A 17,014-nucleotide genomic window follows, 5' to 3' on the forward strand; every position below is an offset into this window, starting at 1 on the left:
GTTGGAGGTAAATGTCTATAAATATCTACCTGACTGTCATTATTTCTGTAGGAAATAGGGATGAGTAAAGCTACCATGGTGATAAAAACTAATATTTGACTGAATGGGATTTTAATCCAGTGACTGAGTCCACATCCCTCTGACAGAAATGAACATTAAACTTATTTCTGTAACCTGGTTGTTTTCTTAGCCAGTTTTTGTCTCTGATGCAGATTGTTTGGGGTTTTTTGTTGTTGTTTTGTTATGTTTTTTGAAGAAACTGCTTTTCAGATACATTTTTTTTCTGTGCACTCTGGCATTCTTCCTGCTGCTGCCATTTAATGGCATGCCGTTGGGCAAAAGTGTGCCACTTTCAGCAGCAGTGAGGGCGACCTGTCATGTCATATGTTTAGTCCACCAATGATTTCTCAAGTTTCATAGGATCTTCTCACTCTCCTGTTAGTTCTACGATATTTATGTTTTCTCTGCACTTTCAACGCTGGCTGAACTGATGGTTACACACTCACTCATCCTTTATGTATGAGCAATGAACGTGTAAGGAAAGAAAAACAAGATTTGGAAGCACTGTGTTGCTTGGATTATATTTTTATTGTCTATTATTATATTACTATTGGCCTATGAATGTGTAAGCATTTGCGCTATAGTGGGCTTCAAGTAGCAGTGCTAAAAAGATGGACGATGGATACCTTGCAATTCTACCCCTCCGGGAAATGCAGATGTTGTAATGTTTCCAATTTAAGAGAATATGAACGCTTCTTGTTTGTTATTCCCACTCCCTGCCAGTTGGTGGCGGTAAAGCACCATTTCGTTTTAGCCATCAAAAAGAACAAGTGGTTTCTGTAGTTGTTCATGTAAAAAAAGGGACGGGCGGATATAGTAGAAAGAAAAATGAATGAATTTGTTTCACTAATTCTCTTTACAGGTTATAAAATTTACAACTGCCACTTAAAATGTGCAAACCTTCATCTGCAGCGATGATGCGGTTGTGTTCTGATAATCCATCCTACCTGACAAACCATCCTATCCATTGCTTCTGCGCATGAGCTGCGCATGCGCACAACACAAAACCGGAATTTTCAGGGATAGCGTCCGCCTGTAATTTCATGCTACGTTTTTGATATTTGGAAAATAGGTAAGTATTGATACTTTATTGCCGTGGATACTTGATTTTTTTAAGCCATTGTGAATGTTTGTTAATTTTAAAGTGAACGTGCTGTCTGCGTTTTCCACAAAATTATCGAATTTGCAGCTTCGGTTAAGTCTAGTTTCAAGTCATGATTTAAGCTTGTACACATATGATGTTATCTAGAAAGTTAGAAAGTTTGCAGTGCATTCTTGCTGAGTGATAAGACCGTTATATTCTGTTAAGTCTACTTAGGTAATGTGGTTATTTAATAGGTTAAATTGTATGCATTGTTTGCTGCACATATTGAAGCTCAAAAGAAAATGTCTGTTTACGTTTGTAGATATGGAGAAGAAATGGGAAGAGATATACTCGTTACTTTCTGCTGGGTCCTACCCTTCAGAATATGACAAGGCCCAGAGGCAAAACCTCAGAAGATATGCCTCAAAATTCAAACTGAATGGTCAGTAATTTTTTGTTAATATTAACAAATCACATATTTGGTTAAATACATTGTAAATAGTTTTTTTTCTGTAGATGGAGAACTCTTTTTTTTGGAACCAGAAGAGTAGTTAAAACCATGGACGATGCCAGGAGGATCTTTCATGAGTTTCATTCATGTCCAATAGGAGGACACACTGGCATACAGAAAACGCTAGCAGCAGTGTGTTCCGGATTTTACTGGTTTAGTATGACGGTTGACATTAAAAATTGGGTATGTATTAACTGTTTGTGTTGTAGTTAAATAGTGTTTAAAATCAGCAATTTTTTATTAGCAACTAAAAGACAAACAGTACATTAGCAAAATAGAAATAAATATGTTTAAGTAATTACATTAATAACCTGTAGACCTGGCAGAGATTTTAAGACATCCATATCAAGTACTGTTGCTAGATTGATTGATTTTCAGAGAAAACGCCATTAAGTAATTTTATTACATAAGAATAAAAACTCATACTTTATAAATATTTTATCTTAAAGATTCTGGAATGGGACCAGTGTCAAAAAGATGGGAACCCACTGGCTGCTGTGCAGCCGTTGCAGTGTATTAAGGTAAATATTATGCCCCTTTTCCACTATAGTACTTTATACTTTATATAGGTAAAAGTTCATAGATGACATTATAAGTCTGTGTGACTAAAATGTGTTAGAACCTAAAGCCAGGTATATAATTGTTCAAGTAACCCTGACATTTGTCAGCATGCAGTCTCAAATGTCTTATTTTGTACAGATGTACAAGTGGCACTTAAAATGCACTCTATATCCAATAGTTGCATCACTTTGTGACCATTATGAAGTTTTTTTGACTCATTAAAGCTAGATCAAACCTTGACCAGTGAATGAAAAATAAATTGATGTCCAAATGAACAGTGCGCCCATTTTGCAGTGTGACTGTGAACAAGCAAAACATGTAGATTCAAATTCAAAGACGATACGGGTCGCCACATTCGGATGTAATTATATATATCACTGTTTTCAAATAATATGCACTGATAATAGTTAAGGTAATTTTGGTATTGCACGAACTTTTGCTGAATCTTGAAAACCTGTACATGTTCAGAGGCCGCGTAGTGGAACCAACGAGGGAGGAAGACAAAAGAAATTAGCGCCTGCTGGCAGGGCTCGTAGTGCGGACCGAAAAATGGCAGCGCAGGAGAAGTTCTTTGCAGGTAAACAGAGATTTTTGAAACGGTAAAGTGTGTGTGAGGGAGGGAGGCCAAAAGGGTTTATAGACCTTAAAGCTTAGTGTCCTGCTGCAGTCTGTGGTCTTTTACCACTCTTATATGATCTTCACTCTGAGTTAAATAACTTGTTTAAAAATGTATTTCTTCCCATCTTCCCAAGATGAATAATAATAATAATGAACTACCAGAACAGAGATCACAAAGTACTTTGGCAAACAGACAAAAGGAATACTCACAGGGAACAATTTAAACAAATAGACGATGCCTGCACACAGATAATTAAAAAAGAAAAAAACAATTAAAAATGTAAATAAATCAATGAAAAGTTAGATGCAGGCAATAAGAAAGGTAACTGAAATATGATAACAAGAAGATAAAAGATAAAATGGAATCATGTAAAAACAAGTCTGTAAAATGTGTTTTACATGTGATTTGATGGCAGTAACTAAATCTGTGAGCCTTTTTATCCTCAGGCTGGTCTTTCCAAAGTTAATATTGAAAGAGCTGTCACTCCTTAGGATGTTTTAAAACAAATATTAAAAAACATGTTGCACAGGAATTCCCAAAATCCAGTATAAACCCGATGCTGGACCTGGTGATGTCATGTGTTTTAAACACTACAGTGCAGAAGAGGTAGGTGAGAGACACACACACACTCACACACACACACAGATATGTCAAGCAGACTCAGGGGTAGAAAACCAAAGTGGGCAAATAATTGGAATTTGATGTAATTATTTCTTGTTTGTTATTAAAGTGCGACATTAATAATGGCATGCTCCAGGACACACTGTTTCAAAATCCAATTAACTGCACAGTACAACCTAAACTGCTTTATCTATGCAGATGTTTTTAGTCGTCTTAGTTTGATATTGGAAAAAATCATAATGTCAGCTGTACATTTTTGCTCCGGGGCCACTCAGGAGGTTAATACAATAACATGCTGACCTAACTCTGTTTGTGTCATGGTTTTGACTGCACAGTTAGAGTTGTGTAAGGCTGTGTGGAGCTCGGTGTTCCTGTGTGCAGGTGCTGATGGGGAGGACGATGGAGGACTGGTTGAGGTTTTCAGTCTGCTACTGGCACTCTTTCTGTGGACCGGGTAATGTTGCGATTTAGCCAACACTCGTGCAACTCATTAAACAGTCTGAGGGTCGATGGTTACAAATGTGTCCCGCAGGCTTTGACTCATGCACACATACAGTTTTACTTTTCTCAGATCAGCACATCTCCTTTGTAATATTGCCTTGTTTTCTGTTTGGTAGGTGCCGGTCCTTTTGGAGTTCCAACCCACCACCGGCTCTGGAATAAAGGGTCTCCTATGAAATCAGCCAGGAAGCGACTCTGTGCAGCCTTTGAGTTTTTCACCAAGCTTGGAGTGAGGCTTTTAATATCTCAGAGCTGACCAGATCACAGTATAATTCCTCATTGACGTCTGTTTGTTTTCACAGGTAAAATATTACACTTTCCATGACAGGTAAGAAAGCTGAAGTTATCTTGATTTCACCCTGACCTGACAAAGTTCTGGTGGAATGTAGAAGAACATAATGTACCATGTTTATGGGGTGCATGTAGTTATACATTGAATTCATGAAAATAGCCAGTGCAGTCTGGGCTGTAGTTTTCTTCAGATATACTTAGAACTACCAGGATGCTTTGATTAGGCTCAAAATATGGTTGGAACTTCATCCATGTCACAATTATGGACAGACACAAACTCAGCTCTTACATGGCATGGACATCTGAGTTTGGGAATGCGATAACTTGAGAATGAGGTGAGATAGGATTTTCACATTCATTCCAAAGCTGCATCTACTAACAATCAGAAGAGTTTCAGTCTCGGTGGCCTTGAATTCAAGGTCAGAGGTCAGGTTTTCTCAAAATGACCTAACATTATCTAATTTATACTGTAGGTGCATCTACGATGAGGCTGAGGGGTAGCACTGGCAGCCACCAGTATTTTTGTAGACCTGCTTCTGCACACTACCATCATGATTTTAAAATGAAAAGGTCCTGATGTGACTAAAGTGCAGACTTTCAGTTTTAATTGAAGGGTTTTAACAAAAGTATTGCATTAACTATATGAGGATTACGAACATTTTTATCCACATTCCCTGATTATCTACAGTATAATCACCTCATATGCTTTTATTTCTACATGTTTTCTGCGACAATTTTATGTATAATTGTACGGTCTGGGAGATAAGAGGGTATTTTCACTCAGTGGTAATAGTATCTGTATACTGTATTATTCTGGTGCTCTGAAATTGAGTGCTTAGCCCTGTGCCCCCGACAGAGACATTGCCCCTGAGGGCTCCACGCTGGAGGAGTCCAACCGCAATCTGGATGAAATAACAGACCTGGCTCTCAAGCTACAGAACCAGACTGGAGTGAAGTTGCTGTGGATCACCTGTAACCTCTTTACTCACTTAAGGTTAACACTGTAGTCATACCTTAAACCTCACTTTTTTCTTTTTTTGTTAAACCTGAGTTTCAGGAGCACAGAAAGTTATGAATGGTTCAGTCAGTTATGCAGATTTCTGTCTATAAACATCGTACTACAGGTACATGAATGGTGCAGCCACTAACCCTGACTGCCATGTGCTGGCCTATGCTGGTGCTCAGGTGAAAAAAAGTCTGGAAATCGCCAAGAAGCTGGGTGCAGAAAACTTTGGTATGATGGATTTGATGGTTACGATCTTGTAATGTTGTGACTCTTCTGTGTAAGTGGCGCTTTAATCGGCACATTTTTGGCTTTTTAGTTTTTTGGGGAGGAAGAGGTTTCCACTCCATCCATAACACTGATGTTGCTGTTGAACTCAATCACATGGCCATCTTCTTCAAAATGGCTGTCAGTAAGTGTGCACGTGAACAGCAGACAGGCTTTGAGTTTTGAGTTTGTCAGCTGTGTCTGTTCTGTTTCATGTCTGCGTGTTTGTCTGCAGACTACAAAGAGAAGATTGGGTTGAGTTGTCAGTTTCTGATTGCGCCCCAACAAAAGGAGCCCAGCAAACACCAGTATGATTACGGTGAGGCTTCCAAAGCTCATCATAAAGTAACCTAAGCCAATACACTTCTTCAGTGTTGCATCTTATGTCTGTTGTTTTCTGTAGATGCAATGAGTCTTATAGGATTCCTAAAGCATTTTGGTTTGGACAGTGACTTTAAGTTAAAAATTGAGCCCAACCACACCACTCTAGGAGGACACGATATTGTCATGGCATCTGCGTGAGTCACTCTCTTGTGAAGTAACCGAAATCTAACTTTGTAGCATGTTCATGCTTTTTGTTTGTTTTGTTTTTTTAATCATTCTTGCTTGCTGGTGCACAGTTTTGGGATGCTGGGATCGATTGACTCCAACACAGGCTATCCTTACCTGGGGTGGGACACAGATCAGTGCCCCCTGGACATCAGGAACACCACCTTGGTCATGAAAGTAAGCTAACTAAATATATAACGGTTTATTTAAAGTGATGTTAGTCAATATAAGTTAAGTTTGCTATATTTTAGGTGAAATTTACAAGATTTGGTAAACTGCAGCAGTTGGAATGATTAAATAGGTGGTTACACTTTCTTGATGCCTCGCATGTACAACAATATACAACAAATATAAATCCAGCGATCACTCTTCCTTTAGAGGTAGTGTAGGTTGGTTGGGGTCCAGTAAAAATATGTATTACTATTAGCTGAGTCCTCTGTTCACTAGCTAGCTGCTGACTGGAAATTTCTGTCAGGCAGGCACTTTTCTTCCTTCCTCATTAGGAAAGTGTAGAAAAAGTCTTTAGCAGCTAAGTGCTGTGGCATGTTTATTGTTAGCTAGGTAGTTGCTAGCTTTATAATCTGATTTGTGCTTGGGAGATGGCATACAGTAATGCTCATCAAAAGAATTGGTCTGCCTGCCTCTGATAAAATGAAATTCTAAGTAAATGTTGCAGACTGGACAGAAGATGACAGTAATTTGAGAGCTTATTAGGTTGGTTGTTGATTTGGCTACTTGGAGCAGTAGCCAGTGTTTTTTTTTTTGTTTTTTTATCTCTTTCAGTGTTGCCTGGCTACAAGTGAATATCTGATGATTGCGATCCATATTGACCGTTTAGTGTGAAACTAAAGCCTACTCAAAGATGATTGGTCAACAGAACTCTGGTCACTTACAATAGTATATTATTAGAAAATGACCAGAAAGCTTCCAGTACCAGAGATTATCTAGTGCAGTCTGTGTTGAAGCTTGGCATGTGCATTACTGGCAGTGAGCCTTTTTCAGATAATACATTAGTACTGGACAACAAGCCAATACTTAACATTAGCTATGCATTGCTGGGTCCCCACAATATGACATGTACTCTTTATGTCTAAATCTATGTGAGCTCAAAACAATAAAAATTCTAAAACTGCACTTTATGAGTTACTATGGCTAGTTTAGATGAATCAATCATTAATCTAGCATCTGTTAGAATGATGCTAGATTAGATTAAAACAAAGCTTGGCTTGGATGAAAAAGGATGAATTTTTAGATCAATGGTTTCACTGTTAATAACATTAGATGAGAGATAATCGAACTTCCTCGTTCCTCTGTGTGTCCAGGTGATTGTTGAACAAGGCGGCCTGCATCCAGGAGGATTGAACTTTGTTGCAAAGGCGCACATAGAGTCCACTGACCTCGAGGACCTGTTCATTAGTCACATCAGAGTCATGGACGCCTTTGCAAGAGGACTCAGGAACGCCGTTCACATCATTGAGGATGGGGTTATTGCTAGTATGATGCGGGTATGTGTGCAGCTACTTGAGTGTAAAGTATACGTTAATAATATTAATAGGAAAATGCAAGTTATGTGTAATGTTAAACAGGAGCGGTACTCAAGCTTTAGTCATGGCCTCGGACAGAAGGTGGAGAATGGTACTGCCACCTTAGAGGAGATGGAGGTAAGACTCAGCTTGAGCTTATATTTAAACTGGAGTTTATATTTGTAGCAACTCTACATGATGTGTCTTTTTGTTATTTCAGGATTTCATTAGCAGAACGGTGAGCCAGAAGTAACATCAGGGAAGCAAGAAAAGTATGACTCCGTCTTTAACCACTACATATGATCAAAACACCTCTGCATATGCAGCATTGGCCGTCAGGTGATGCCTTACTTGTAGGAAAGCCCACTCATTTTCAACACTGTACTTTATTTAGTCCTGTCATGCATTTGTAGTCACGCAAACTTTTGAAGTGACACTTAAATTCAATAAAAATGTTGTCAATATGTGTTTGAGGAGTTGTTGGCATGCGTTATTATTGTCATACACTGTTATTTCATGGTTTCTATAGCACAGTGTGTACCTGGTGAATTTACATTGCTCAGATATATTAATCATTGACTAACAATTTAGTCATTTTATAGATTCAACACTAGTGGAAGTAATATTCAGAGCGTTTAATCACACAAAAATACTAAAATCACACAACAAAAGTATTCATAAGTCTATAAAAACAAAGGCCCCTTCCAGAGCTGAAGCTAACAGCATAAATACCTCTTACCTGTTATGTGTTGGTGTAGTTTATGGACTGATCGAGTAGTTAGTTTCTTGATTAGTTTGAAATATTTAAGAAAAAAGGAGTGAAATAGACACTATTATTAGTCCCAAGTAACACCTTCAGACAGTTACAAGGACATGTTTTAATTAGCAGTGTTTAAAAAAACACTTCTAGTGAGAAATGCAGCAAATGATTTAGAGGCTGGAGTTATAAAATACTGCGCATTTCTGCATGAAAACAGACTTCAATAAAGATCTAATCTAACATATGCAGGCTGACTTAGGTGTTTACATGTGAGATGAAGGCATTTTAACTCAGACTGTGTTGTATGTATTAGAACATCACACTTTGTAACTCTTCATATATTTTTTCTATATAATTTGAACTCTTACAGACTGAAGCAGCTTTTTAATCCTACCCAAACAAACACGACTCATTATCACAGCTTCTCCAGCTGTGTGATATCGTCGATTTGATTGATCGATTGATTGGATGTGTATTACGTAAACAGCGCTGACAGCGCTGTCTTCAGTAAGAGCTCTCACTCTGCACCTTTTCCCGGATAACAGGGCGTGTGATTCAGGGTTTAAACCTGGACTGTGAAGTACCGCTTTGACGTGAAGACGGTCGACGTTAAAACTCTCACTATGGTGTGTTTTAGTCCAGGCTAGTTATATTTGTGATTTACTCCGTACTGGCGGCTTTTCTTATCTGCTCGGGTCAGAGCGCGTGGGCAGCGGTTATGAGTGACGCGGAGCAGGACTCCTGTCCCACATGAACACTCTTTGCTCCCACTCAGCCTCTGAACTGTAGAAAAGAAAGAAAGCGCACCTTTTCCACTGACATCAAATCATACTACCATCCTACTGGACCGCCGTCCAATCAGCAGGCCAGAAGAGGCCCGGTGCCGGCGTGATCAACCAATCAGCTCGTAGCGTGAGCTCTGCTCACCATCACGTCTGTCCTGATTGGAGGGCTGAGCAATGGGAGCGGCGGAATGTGAAAGCAGCCAATCGAAAGTGGTCCGTGTTTGTCATTGTCATAAAATATTCAGCAGCATCACTCCGGCTGTCTGTGACCCGGTGACCATGACTTACAAAGATACCTGCTGGTTCCGGGCTCACTAATTTACTCCAGAGGAACCTAAAAAAAATATACAATACAACAATTATTATTTGAACCTTTTTGTCAGCCTAAAACTTTTTTTCTTCTTCCTACTTTTGAACTTTAGCCTTAATTTACTTTTTTGTAAATAAAAAAAAAAAAGAAAAAAGATGTGGACTTTCCTGGGAATAGCAAGCTTTACGTACCTTTATAAGAAGTCCAACATGGTGTTGAGTTTTGCTCAGAGAGACCTTGCGATGGTTGCAGCCTTATTCTTCACAGCCGGCCTGCTGCTCTCGTATATCGCCTATTTTCACGGCCAGAAGCTCCGAGTCTCTCGGGTGCTTAATTTCTTCCTGAGCAGCCTGTCTTTGTTACCTGTTATCAACCACTTAATCCCCCAAACTGCAACGCCGAGGAGCGAGAAAACAGAGAAGAGCTGCAAGAAGGTAAGACACCTCAGCTGGACTCCTCCAGGTTTAATTATGGGAACAAAGGGACACACGGGGTGATAACAGTCAGAAAACTAGATTCATTTTCTATTCAGGTCAACTTATGTTTTATAGAGAGAGTAAAAAAAAAATCACAGAGATTTAACACAAAGTCGGTTAAACTTGCTTTGGTACTCATGAAGAAGATCAGCAGGTGCCGGATAGGGAATAATCCACCCCCCACCCCACCCAAAATAGAAGAGTTTAAAGGTGGTGGCCCAAACCACTTCTCTTCTTCCTCTCCAGACTTGTTTGTTGCTAGTGTAATTGTCACTGCTGGCGGAATAATAGTGGGGTTGCACAGGTAGCCCAGAACCTTCAGGATGGCAAATTCATACGTGCCTCTACAAAAAGGTTCGCTGTGTCCCCCAGAACAGCCTCAAGAATGTGGATGAGGTACCAGGAGACAGCCGCTGTTGGGAGACTTTTGGCCTGAGTTTGAATCCAGCCCCCACTGTCGTGTCATTTTGTTCTCAACAGATTACACGGTGTGAAGATTTTCAGCCTGTTCACCAAGAGCTGGTGTTTAATTTAAGTGTCCCCCTCCTTCTTTTTTTGCCTCTTTTTTTTTGTTTTTTTGAGCAGCTGTATTGAACTCTTCCCCCCCCTCTCTCTCTCTCTCTCGCTCTCCCGAAAGCCTGGAAGTTTTGAAGTGTGTCCGGTCAGAGCTTATATGACTGTTTTACACCTACATTGAAAGTGTGGTTGTTCTTAGGGCCGGAGAACAAGGAACAGAGTGGAAACGGGCTCCTCTGCCTCACTCGGTGCCTCAGCATCTGGCTCACCTGGGGAGCGGGACCCGGATGTGGTGATAGTTGGGGCAGGGGTTTTGGGCTCGGCGATGGCGGCCGTCCTGGCCCGGGATGGCAGGAGTGTTACGGTGGTGGAGAGGGACCTGAAGGAGCCGGACAGGATAGTGGGGGAGCTGCTGCAGCCTGGAGGATATAAAGCACTCAGAGAGCTCGGACTGGAAGGTCTGTTACTTCACAAGCACTCACCTGTATGACAGTTTAAGCCTTTCGCCTCGGAAACTATTTTTCAAAAGCAATGAGGTCAAAAGCCGATTATTATTTCTTTCTTTGTGGCTTTAAAATATTTATCATGCCCGTCATATATTTTTGCTTTGCTGTGTTCCCTGAGTGGGCCTCACTGAAAGGTGATATCGCGTATTTCCATACACCTATCAGAATTAAGCAGTAAATTTAAGGTAAAGTTAAGTGAAGATAAAGTTTCACGTTATCATAAAATGTTTCATTTCTTAACCTCCTAAGACCGAACTCTTCCATGGCATGCATTTTTAATTTCTCTTTGATATTTGGGCTGATTGGGACCTGATGAATGTAAAAACAAAGAATTATCAGATTTTTTTTAAACTTAATTTTTGTTTCTAAGATAAATGAGAGCCACATATGAGGATATTTGTTTAAAACTTCGATAGAACAGTAGTATAATGTCCTTGTAAGTGGATATCAGGCCCTTGTAAACAAAAATTGAGCATTTTTGAACCAAAATTGAGTATAAATAACCCAAAATGTGATGTCCTCATAGGGTCCTAGGAGGTTAAAGAAAAGAAAAACAAAGCATAACATGGTTCCAACACCAATACTAGCGCTGATACTAGCGATATTTGGCTCGATCCTCCCACCTTTTAGCGAATAACTGTTAAAGACAGAAGAAGATAAAGATAAAAAACTTTTCATATTTCCCATTTGATCTTCATTTAGTCGTTTTTTCAGCACTCAGCATGATGTTGGCTGGTTACTTTTTGCTGGGGGTCCGTCTAACGTTGTGTTTGGGGCTCCATCTTGCTGTAAATGATACTGTTAGAAACTTAAAGCTGCGGCAGATATTTAGAAAAAGCTGCTGCTTTCCCCTCTCTGTTCTAAACGCACTAGTGTAGAGTATGCATACATGATATGAACTTTTATTAATAAATATAATCCAGCAGCTCCCTCAAAGCTTTATGAAATTATACTTGGAGCAATACTTCTAGATCTCGATGTCACTCTTTAAGGACATCAAATGTATCCTGTCAGTAACTTTGGACTTTCAGTGCGCACCAGTCATTTCAACCTGATCCTGTGTTATTTGACCCACCGTAGCCACTTTTAACCTTTGCGCCGAGTCATCTGTGGACTAAATAAATAGCGAATATGCGATGTGCAATAGTTATCTGTTTCTGTGTTCGGCTTCAGGTTCAGTGGAGGGTCTGGATGCTCATCTGGTGCACGGCTATGTGATCCACGACATAGACAGTGGCGCCGAGGTGGAGATCCCCTACCCAGAGCAGGAGAAAAACATCCACTGTGGCCGAGCTTTTCATCACGGCCGATTCATCATGGGCCTGAGGAGAGCCGCCATGGCCGAGCCAAAGTAAGCAGAGTCACGAATAAGAAATATTTTAGGTGCCAAGTGGCTGATATGAACAGAAGAATATAGGACCTGCTCTTCTGTCCTACATGATTGCTCTGAGTAATAATAAGAATCTTGGTTTACTCACTGTATGTCTTTATACACAATGACAGACTTTCAGTTAGAGAGATTTAACATTCAGCTAAATCAGAGACACATATTGCGCTTAAGGAGTCAGTCTTTACTTTTCTATGATCTCTCTGCTCTGTGGGCAGGAAAGTCCAGACGTTTCTAACTGTCTAATTGCGCCCCCTAGTGTCACATTCATAGAAGGCACCGTGACCAGTTTGCAGGAAGAGGACGGCTGCGTAACTGGAGTCCAGTACAAGGATAAAGAAACTGGAGACATCAAGGTGAGAAGAGGGAGCTCAGTGGTACCAGCAGAACTGTTAGACACCGCCTCGTGTTTCCCTCTTGCCTGCTGAAAGAAATACCGTATTTACATCAGAGGGTGTGTGATGACTGTGTGTCCCGCAGGAGGTCCACGCGGCTTTGACTGTGGTGGCCGACGGCTGCTTCTCCAAATTCAGAAAGAGCTTGGTGTCCGGGAAGGCTCGCATCTCCTCTCACTTTGTTGGATGCCTGATGAAGGTACGTGGAGCTCAGGCTGAAAGAGTGACGCGCTGAAATGTGTTCTGTTACTGATGAATCCTATTCATTTTTTTCCCCAAGAGTATATTTTTCAATTTTAAAACAAGAATTACAAATCACACAAAGGTGCACAAAACTAGAAGAAGATGAAAAGCAGTCTGCAACCAGCTGTAAGAAACTGTTGTGACTGCCTTTCCATTAGAGCTCCCACAGAAAACTGAAAACAACATCCCAGAACTGTAAAACTCATAACCAAAACTTTTAGGGGTGTAGGGTGGGGTCATGTTGGCAATCCATGAAAATATGGCATACATCCTCCCAAGGTCTTCAAGGTCAGCCCAATGATTTATTGGTTGAAAATCAATGCAAAGCCTTATTACTTCAAACCTTTTACATTTCATACCTGCCTTTCTTTCAAGTTCACCACAAAATATGTTATATTTTTAAAGACTGTATAGTAAAGAGAAATACCTAGTTAGTTAGCATTAATATGTAGTATAATAATAATATATGATAAACAATAATAATAATGAATCCACCACTTTTCTCTGCAGGACTGTCCGCAGTTTAAGGCAAACCACGCTGAGCTGGTCCTGGCCAATCCCAGCCCAGTGCTCATCTACCAGATCTCCTCCTCTCAAACCAGAGTTCTCGTGGATATCAGGGGGGAGATGCCTCGTAACCTGCCAGAGTACATGGCTGAGAAAATCTACCCACAGCTGCCAGGTGAATGATAAAGAATTTATTTATTCTTGAAGGGTTGTGTCTTTGTGTGACAATCCCTGATAAGCAGAGAGAGAAGAGAGAAAAAAACACTGCTGAGTGACAAATGAAGGTTATGTGGAGATCAGAAGAGTCAGACCGTGGTGCCAGAAGCAGGAAACCATTCAGAGTGCTGCTGGTGAGGAGAAGGTGCGCACCTCCCAGGAAGCTGCAGTCGACAGAACTGACATTCACGGTGTGCTCTGCTATTCAGCTGAAATATCAAAGCCACAGTATTAAAGCAGCCACCCCAGTAACCTTGACACAGGTCCAGCTGGAATGCTGGAGTCAGGCTCACTGATGAATTGATAAATGTACATTCAGAAACCAAAAAAAAGCTTTTTCTTTTTTTTCCCCTGTGCATGTGCGCAGCGTGCACCTTTGGGCTTTCATCCACAGAGCTGGCTCACTGACCGACCTCCTGCCTTCTCCCTTTCTCTCCTTCCTTCAGAGCATCTAAAGGAGCCTTTCATGATGGCGCTACAGAACGATCGACTCAGGTCCATGCCTGCCAGCTTCCTACCGCCCTCCCCTGTCAACAAGCCAGGTACTGAAGTCTTATTGACTGACTGATTTCTGCTGGAAGTGGCCCGAGGTGTGTTTGTGATTTTGTGATTATGTATGTTTCCGTGTAAGGTGAAAGAAACAAAAGAAAAGAGCTCTTTGGACTAATTAACAGTTCATTTGTATTTGAGGTAAATAAGGATTTTATTGACCTTTTAGGAAACAAGTAGAATCCGGGGTAAGAAAGGCTTAACTTAGAGAAACCATTTTTTTGGAATGCGTCAAAGAGAGACAAGTATAACTCTTAAAGATGTGCTTCGCTTCCAGCTGAGATGTTTGCTAAAGTGCCGAAAATTAAAAAGACCATCTGGAGATAAGATTCGAGACAAACAGCTGTCTGTTGTTCGCAGGCGTGCTCCTCCTGGGTGATGCTTACAACATGAGGCACCCTCTGACGGGAGGAGGGATGAGTGTTGCTCTTAATGACGTTCGCATCTGGAGGAGTCTGCTGAAGAGCATTACCGATCTATATGACGACAGGGCCGTGCTGCAGGTGAGCACACATTTGCTTGCTGTAACTAGAACACCTTTCCCCAAATTCAAAGGATTATTAAAAACAAAACAAAACTGTGTAGTGTAAAAATAACAGAAAGCACATTCATTGATTTGTTTTTTCTAAGTCACATTTTGTGTGACTGCAAGCCGCAGCTATATTTATGCTGTCAGATTTTCTGTGTCCTTTTATTTCCTCTGCTGTTGGTAAGAAGCTGCAGCCCAATGTGTGCAATATCACACTTTTTTCCCCCCCTCCTCTTCTCAACAGGCAAAGAAAAAATTCGACTGGGAACGCAAGTCATCACATTCTTTTGTGGTGAATGTGTTGGCCCAGGCGCTGTATGAGTTGTTTGCAGCCACTGACAGTGAGTGTCTGCCTGCCTCCGTCTAATGGCACATGAAAAGCACTGATGGAAGATAATAAATGTTGGCTTTTAGTACTAAATTCAAAATCTGCATTAATTGTACTTTGGATTCTCATCCATGTTTTTCCTGTTATTCAGATTCTCTTCATGAGCTGAGAAAGGCCTGCTTCCAGTACTTTAAGCTCGGTGGAGAGTGCGTTGCTGGGCCTATTGGACTCCTCTCAGTGTAAGTGCTAAACGCTTTCCTCCACAGCAAACCAAACTGAACAGAAGAGTTTGACATTTGCGGAAGTTTACCTGGTTGCCTTCACTATCCCTATTCAGTATAGGAATAGTGAGACTTGTGACATGTGACATTACAACAGGTACACTGCTAGCTTAGCCTAGCATAAAAGCTTGTTTCTGCTGTCAGATCCTCCAGAGCTCACACTGCATCTCTTTCAACTGCTGCTGGGAGGTAGTTAATGTCTGATCACATAAAGAGTTTCTCATGTAACACCCAGCAAGTGTTTACATATACTACACATTTATCAGTGAGCTTTAGAGGAATCTGTGTTCAGAGAGCCATGCTGGCTTTTTCCTCACTGCTTCAATTTTGTTTGTCTTTGATAATTTTCAAAATCTAAAAGCACTTTTAGATATACGATTTAGGGGGTTGTAAGTTTGACTTTTTTCTTTTTTTTGGACAGATTGTCGCCCAAACCCCTGACCCTTATTGGACACTTCTTTGCCGTGGCGCTGTATGCAATCTACTTCAACTTCAAGTCTGAATCCTGGAGCACCAAACCCCGAGCTTTATTTAAGAGCACAGCCATCCTGTACCGAGCCTGCACAGTCATGTTTCCTCTCATCTACTCTGAAGTCAAGTACCTGGTGTACTAGAAATAAACTGCGGGAACACTTAATGGGCTCAACTGGAAGAAAAAAAGTTGACTTCCTGCTGAAAATGGCACTTTTAGCCAGAATTGTTCTCTTGATGATTTTCTACAATATTCTTCTGCCTTACTGAAGATGGTTCTACATAATGCCTTTTTCAGCTCTGCGGTAGCTTCGTTTTGTGCTCACCCACAGTCTGCCCTGTCTCCCAAGAGGACCGGGGACTACATTAGTGACAGTTATTCCTGCCAAACCTGAATTTGATGAAAATACATTGCCTCTTTTTTTTTTGATGATGCGGTGTTTGGGTAATTTGGACAGTATTTAACGTGAGAATCATTCTGCTTCACTTGAGATCTACTGCACTGATGATGACAGTGTCCTACAGAGGATGTTGTGGAAATTGCCTGTAAATTGCACTTTAAGTGAATCTAGTGTTGTGCCTGTTTTCGTGGAGGAAAAAGTCTAAAGACTGTCAAACTTTGTCTTCTACTGTTTCCCCTTTAAACAAGACTGTTGCTTTAACCTTATTGTTGTAATGCGGGACGTTTTATAAGACATTTATGTTTCTTTACTCTGACTGTGCAGCTATTTGCCAGAAGATTATAATTTCAGAACCCAATAATGATCCCCAAACTGTTTTACTCGTGCTGGATGTCCATAAAGACCTGACACAGCACGAATGAATGCCTCGGGGGACATTTGGATTGTGTGGGACCTGAAACATCAGGAACAAGTATGAAGCATGAAGCTCAGGCATTTGTTTCCTCTGAGCTGACGGACAAGGAACTCGAGAAGATTCAGCACTGCTGTTTACCCGTGTTTGCCCGTTTTGTTGAAATAAATCAGGACACAATTTTGTCAGTGTATCATTTTTACTGCAACTTAATTTGTTTGTCATTTTTTTTAATACTAAGATGTCTAATAACAAAAAGAGTGACTATACCAAGGACACAAATGGACACTATTAACTGTGATCAGTAGGTGAGGCTCACTCACAGCTGCAGGATCCATCGTAGCAGCACAGC

At 40.7% G+C, this 17,014-nt stretch overlaps 2 protein-coding genes across 3 annotated transcripts; both read left to right on the forward strand.

Annotated features, from left to right (window-relative positions):
* The first annotated feature begins 1,053 nt into the window (after positions 1-1,053).
* On the forward strand, positions 1,054-8,063 carry LOC146563598 (uncharacterized). 2 transcript variants are annotated; one of them, XM_085290771.1, is made up of 18 exons: positions 1,054-1,132; positions 1,467-1,586; positions 1,647-1,838; positions 2,105-2,176; positions 2,685-2,793; positions 3,365-3,441; positions 3,838-3,910; positions 4,074-4,186; positions 4,260-4,285; positions 5,105-5,242; positions 5,373-5,482; positions 5,571-5,663; positions 5,754-5,837; positions 5,922-6,036; positions 6,139-6,244; positions 7,390-7,572; positions 7,654-7,728; positions 7,811-8,063. In XM_085290771.1, exons 2-18 carry the CDS (start codon positions 1,584-1,586, stop codon positions 7,841-7,843), a joined length of 1,602 nt encoding a protein of 533 aa, XP_085146897.1. In that variant the 5' UTR covers positions 1,054-1,132; positions 1,467-1,583; the 3' UTR covers positions 7,844-8,063. The 2 variants fall into 2 exon arrangements, with proteins under 2 accessions (XP_085146897.1, XP_085146898.1); XM_085290772.1 differs by having other exon boundaries at positions 1,661-1,838.
* A 1,293-nt stretch (positions 8,064-9,356) lies between these two features.
* sqlea (squalene epoxidase a) lies at positions 9,357-16,968 on the forward strand. Its single transcript, XM_085290783.1, has 11 exons — positions 9,357-9,879; positions 10,637-10,895; positions 12,117-12,294; positions 12,590-12,686; positions 12,811-12,924; positions 13,479-13,650; positions 14,138-14,233; positions 14,601-14,743; positions 15,014-15,110; positions 15,249-15,336; positions 15,800-16,968. Exons 1-11 carry the CDS (start codon positions 9,601-9,603, stop codon positions 15,990-15,992), a joined length of 1,716 nt encoding a protein of 571 aa, XP_085146909.1. The 5' UTR covers positions 9,357-9,600; the 3' UTR covers positions 15,993-16,968.
* Positions 16,969-17,014: the final 46 nt, after the last annotated feature.

Source organism: Mchenga conophoros, linkage group LG11, assembly GCF_057382185.1.
Source record: "Mchenga conophoros isolate Kocher_MC1m ecotype Shallow Benthic linkage group LG11, M_conophoros_male_GT1.1, whole genome shotgun sequence".
NCBI classification, from domain to species: domain Eukaryota; kingdom Metazoa; phylum Chordata; class Actinopteri; order Cichliformes; family Cichlidae; genus Mchenga; species Mchenga conophoros.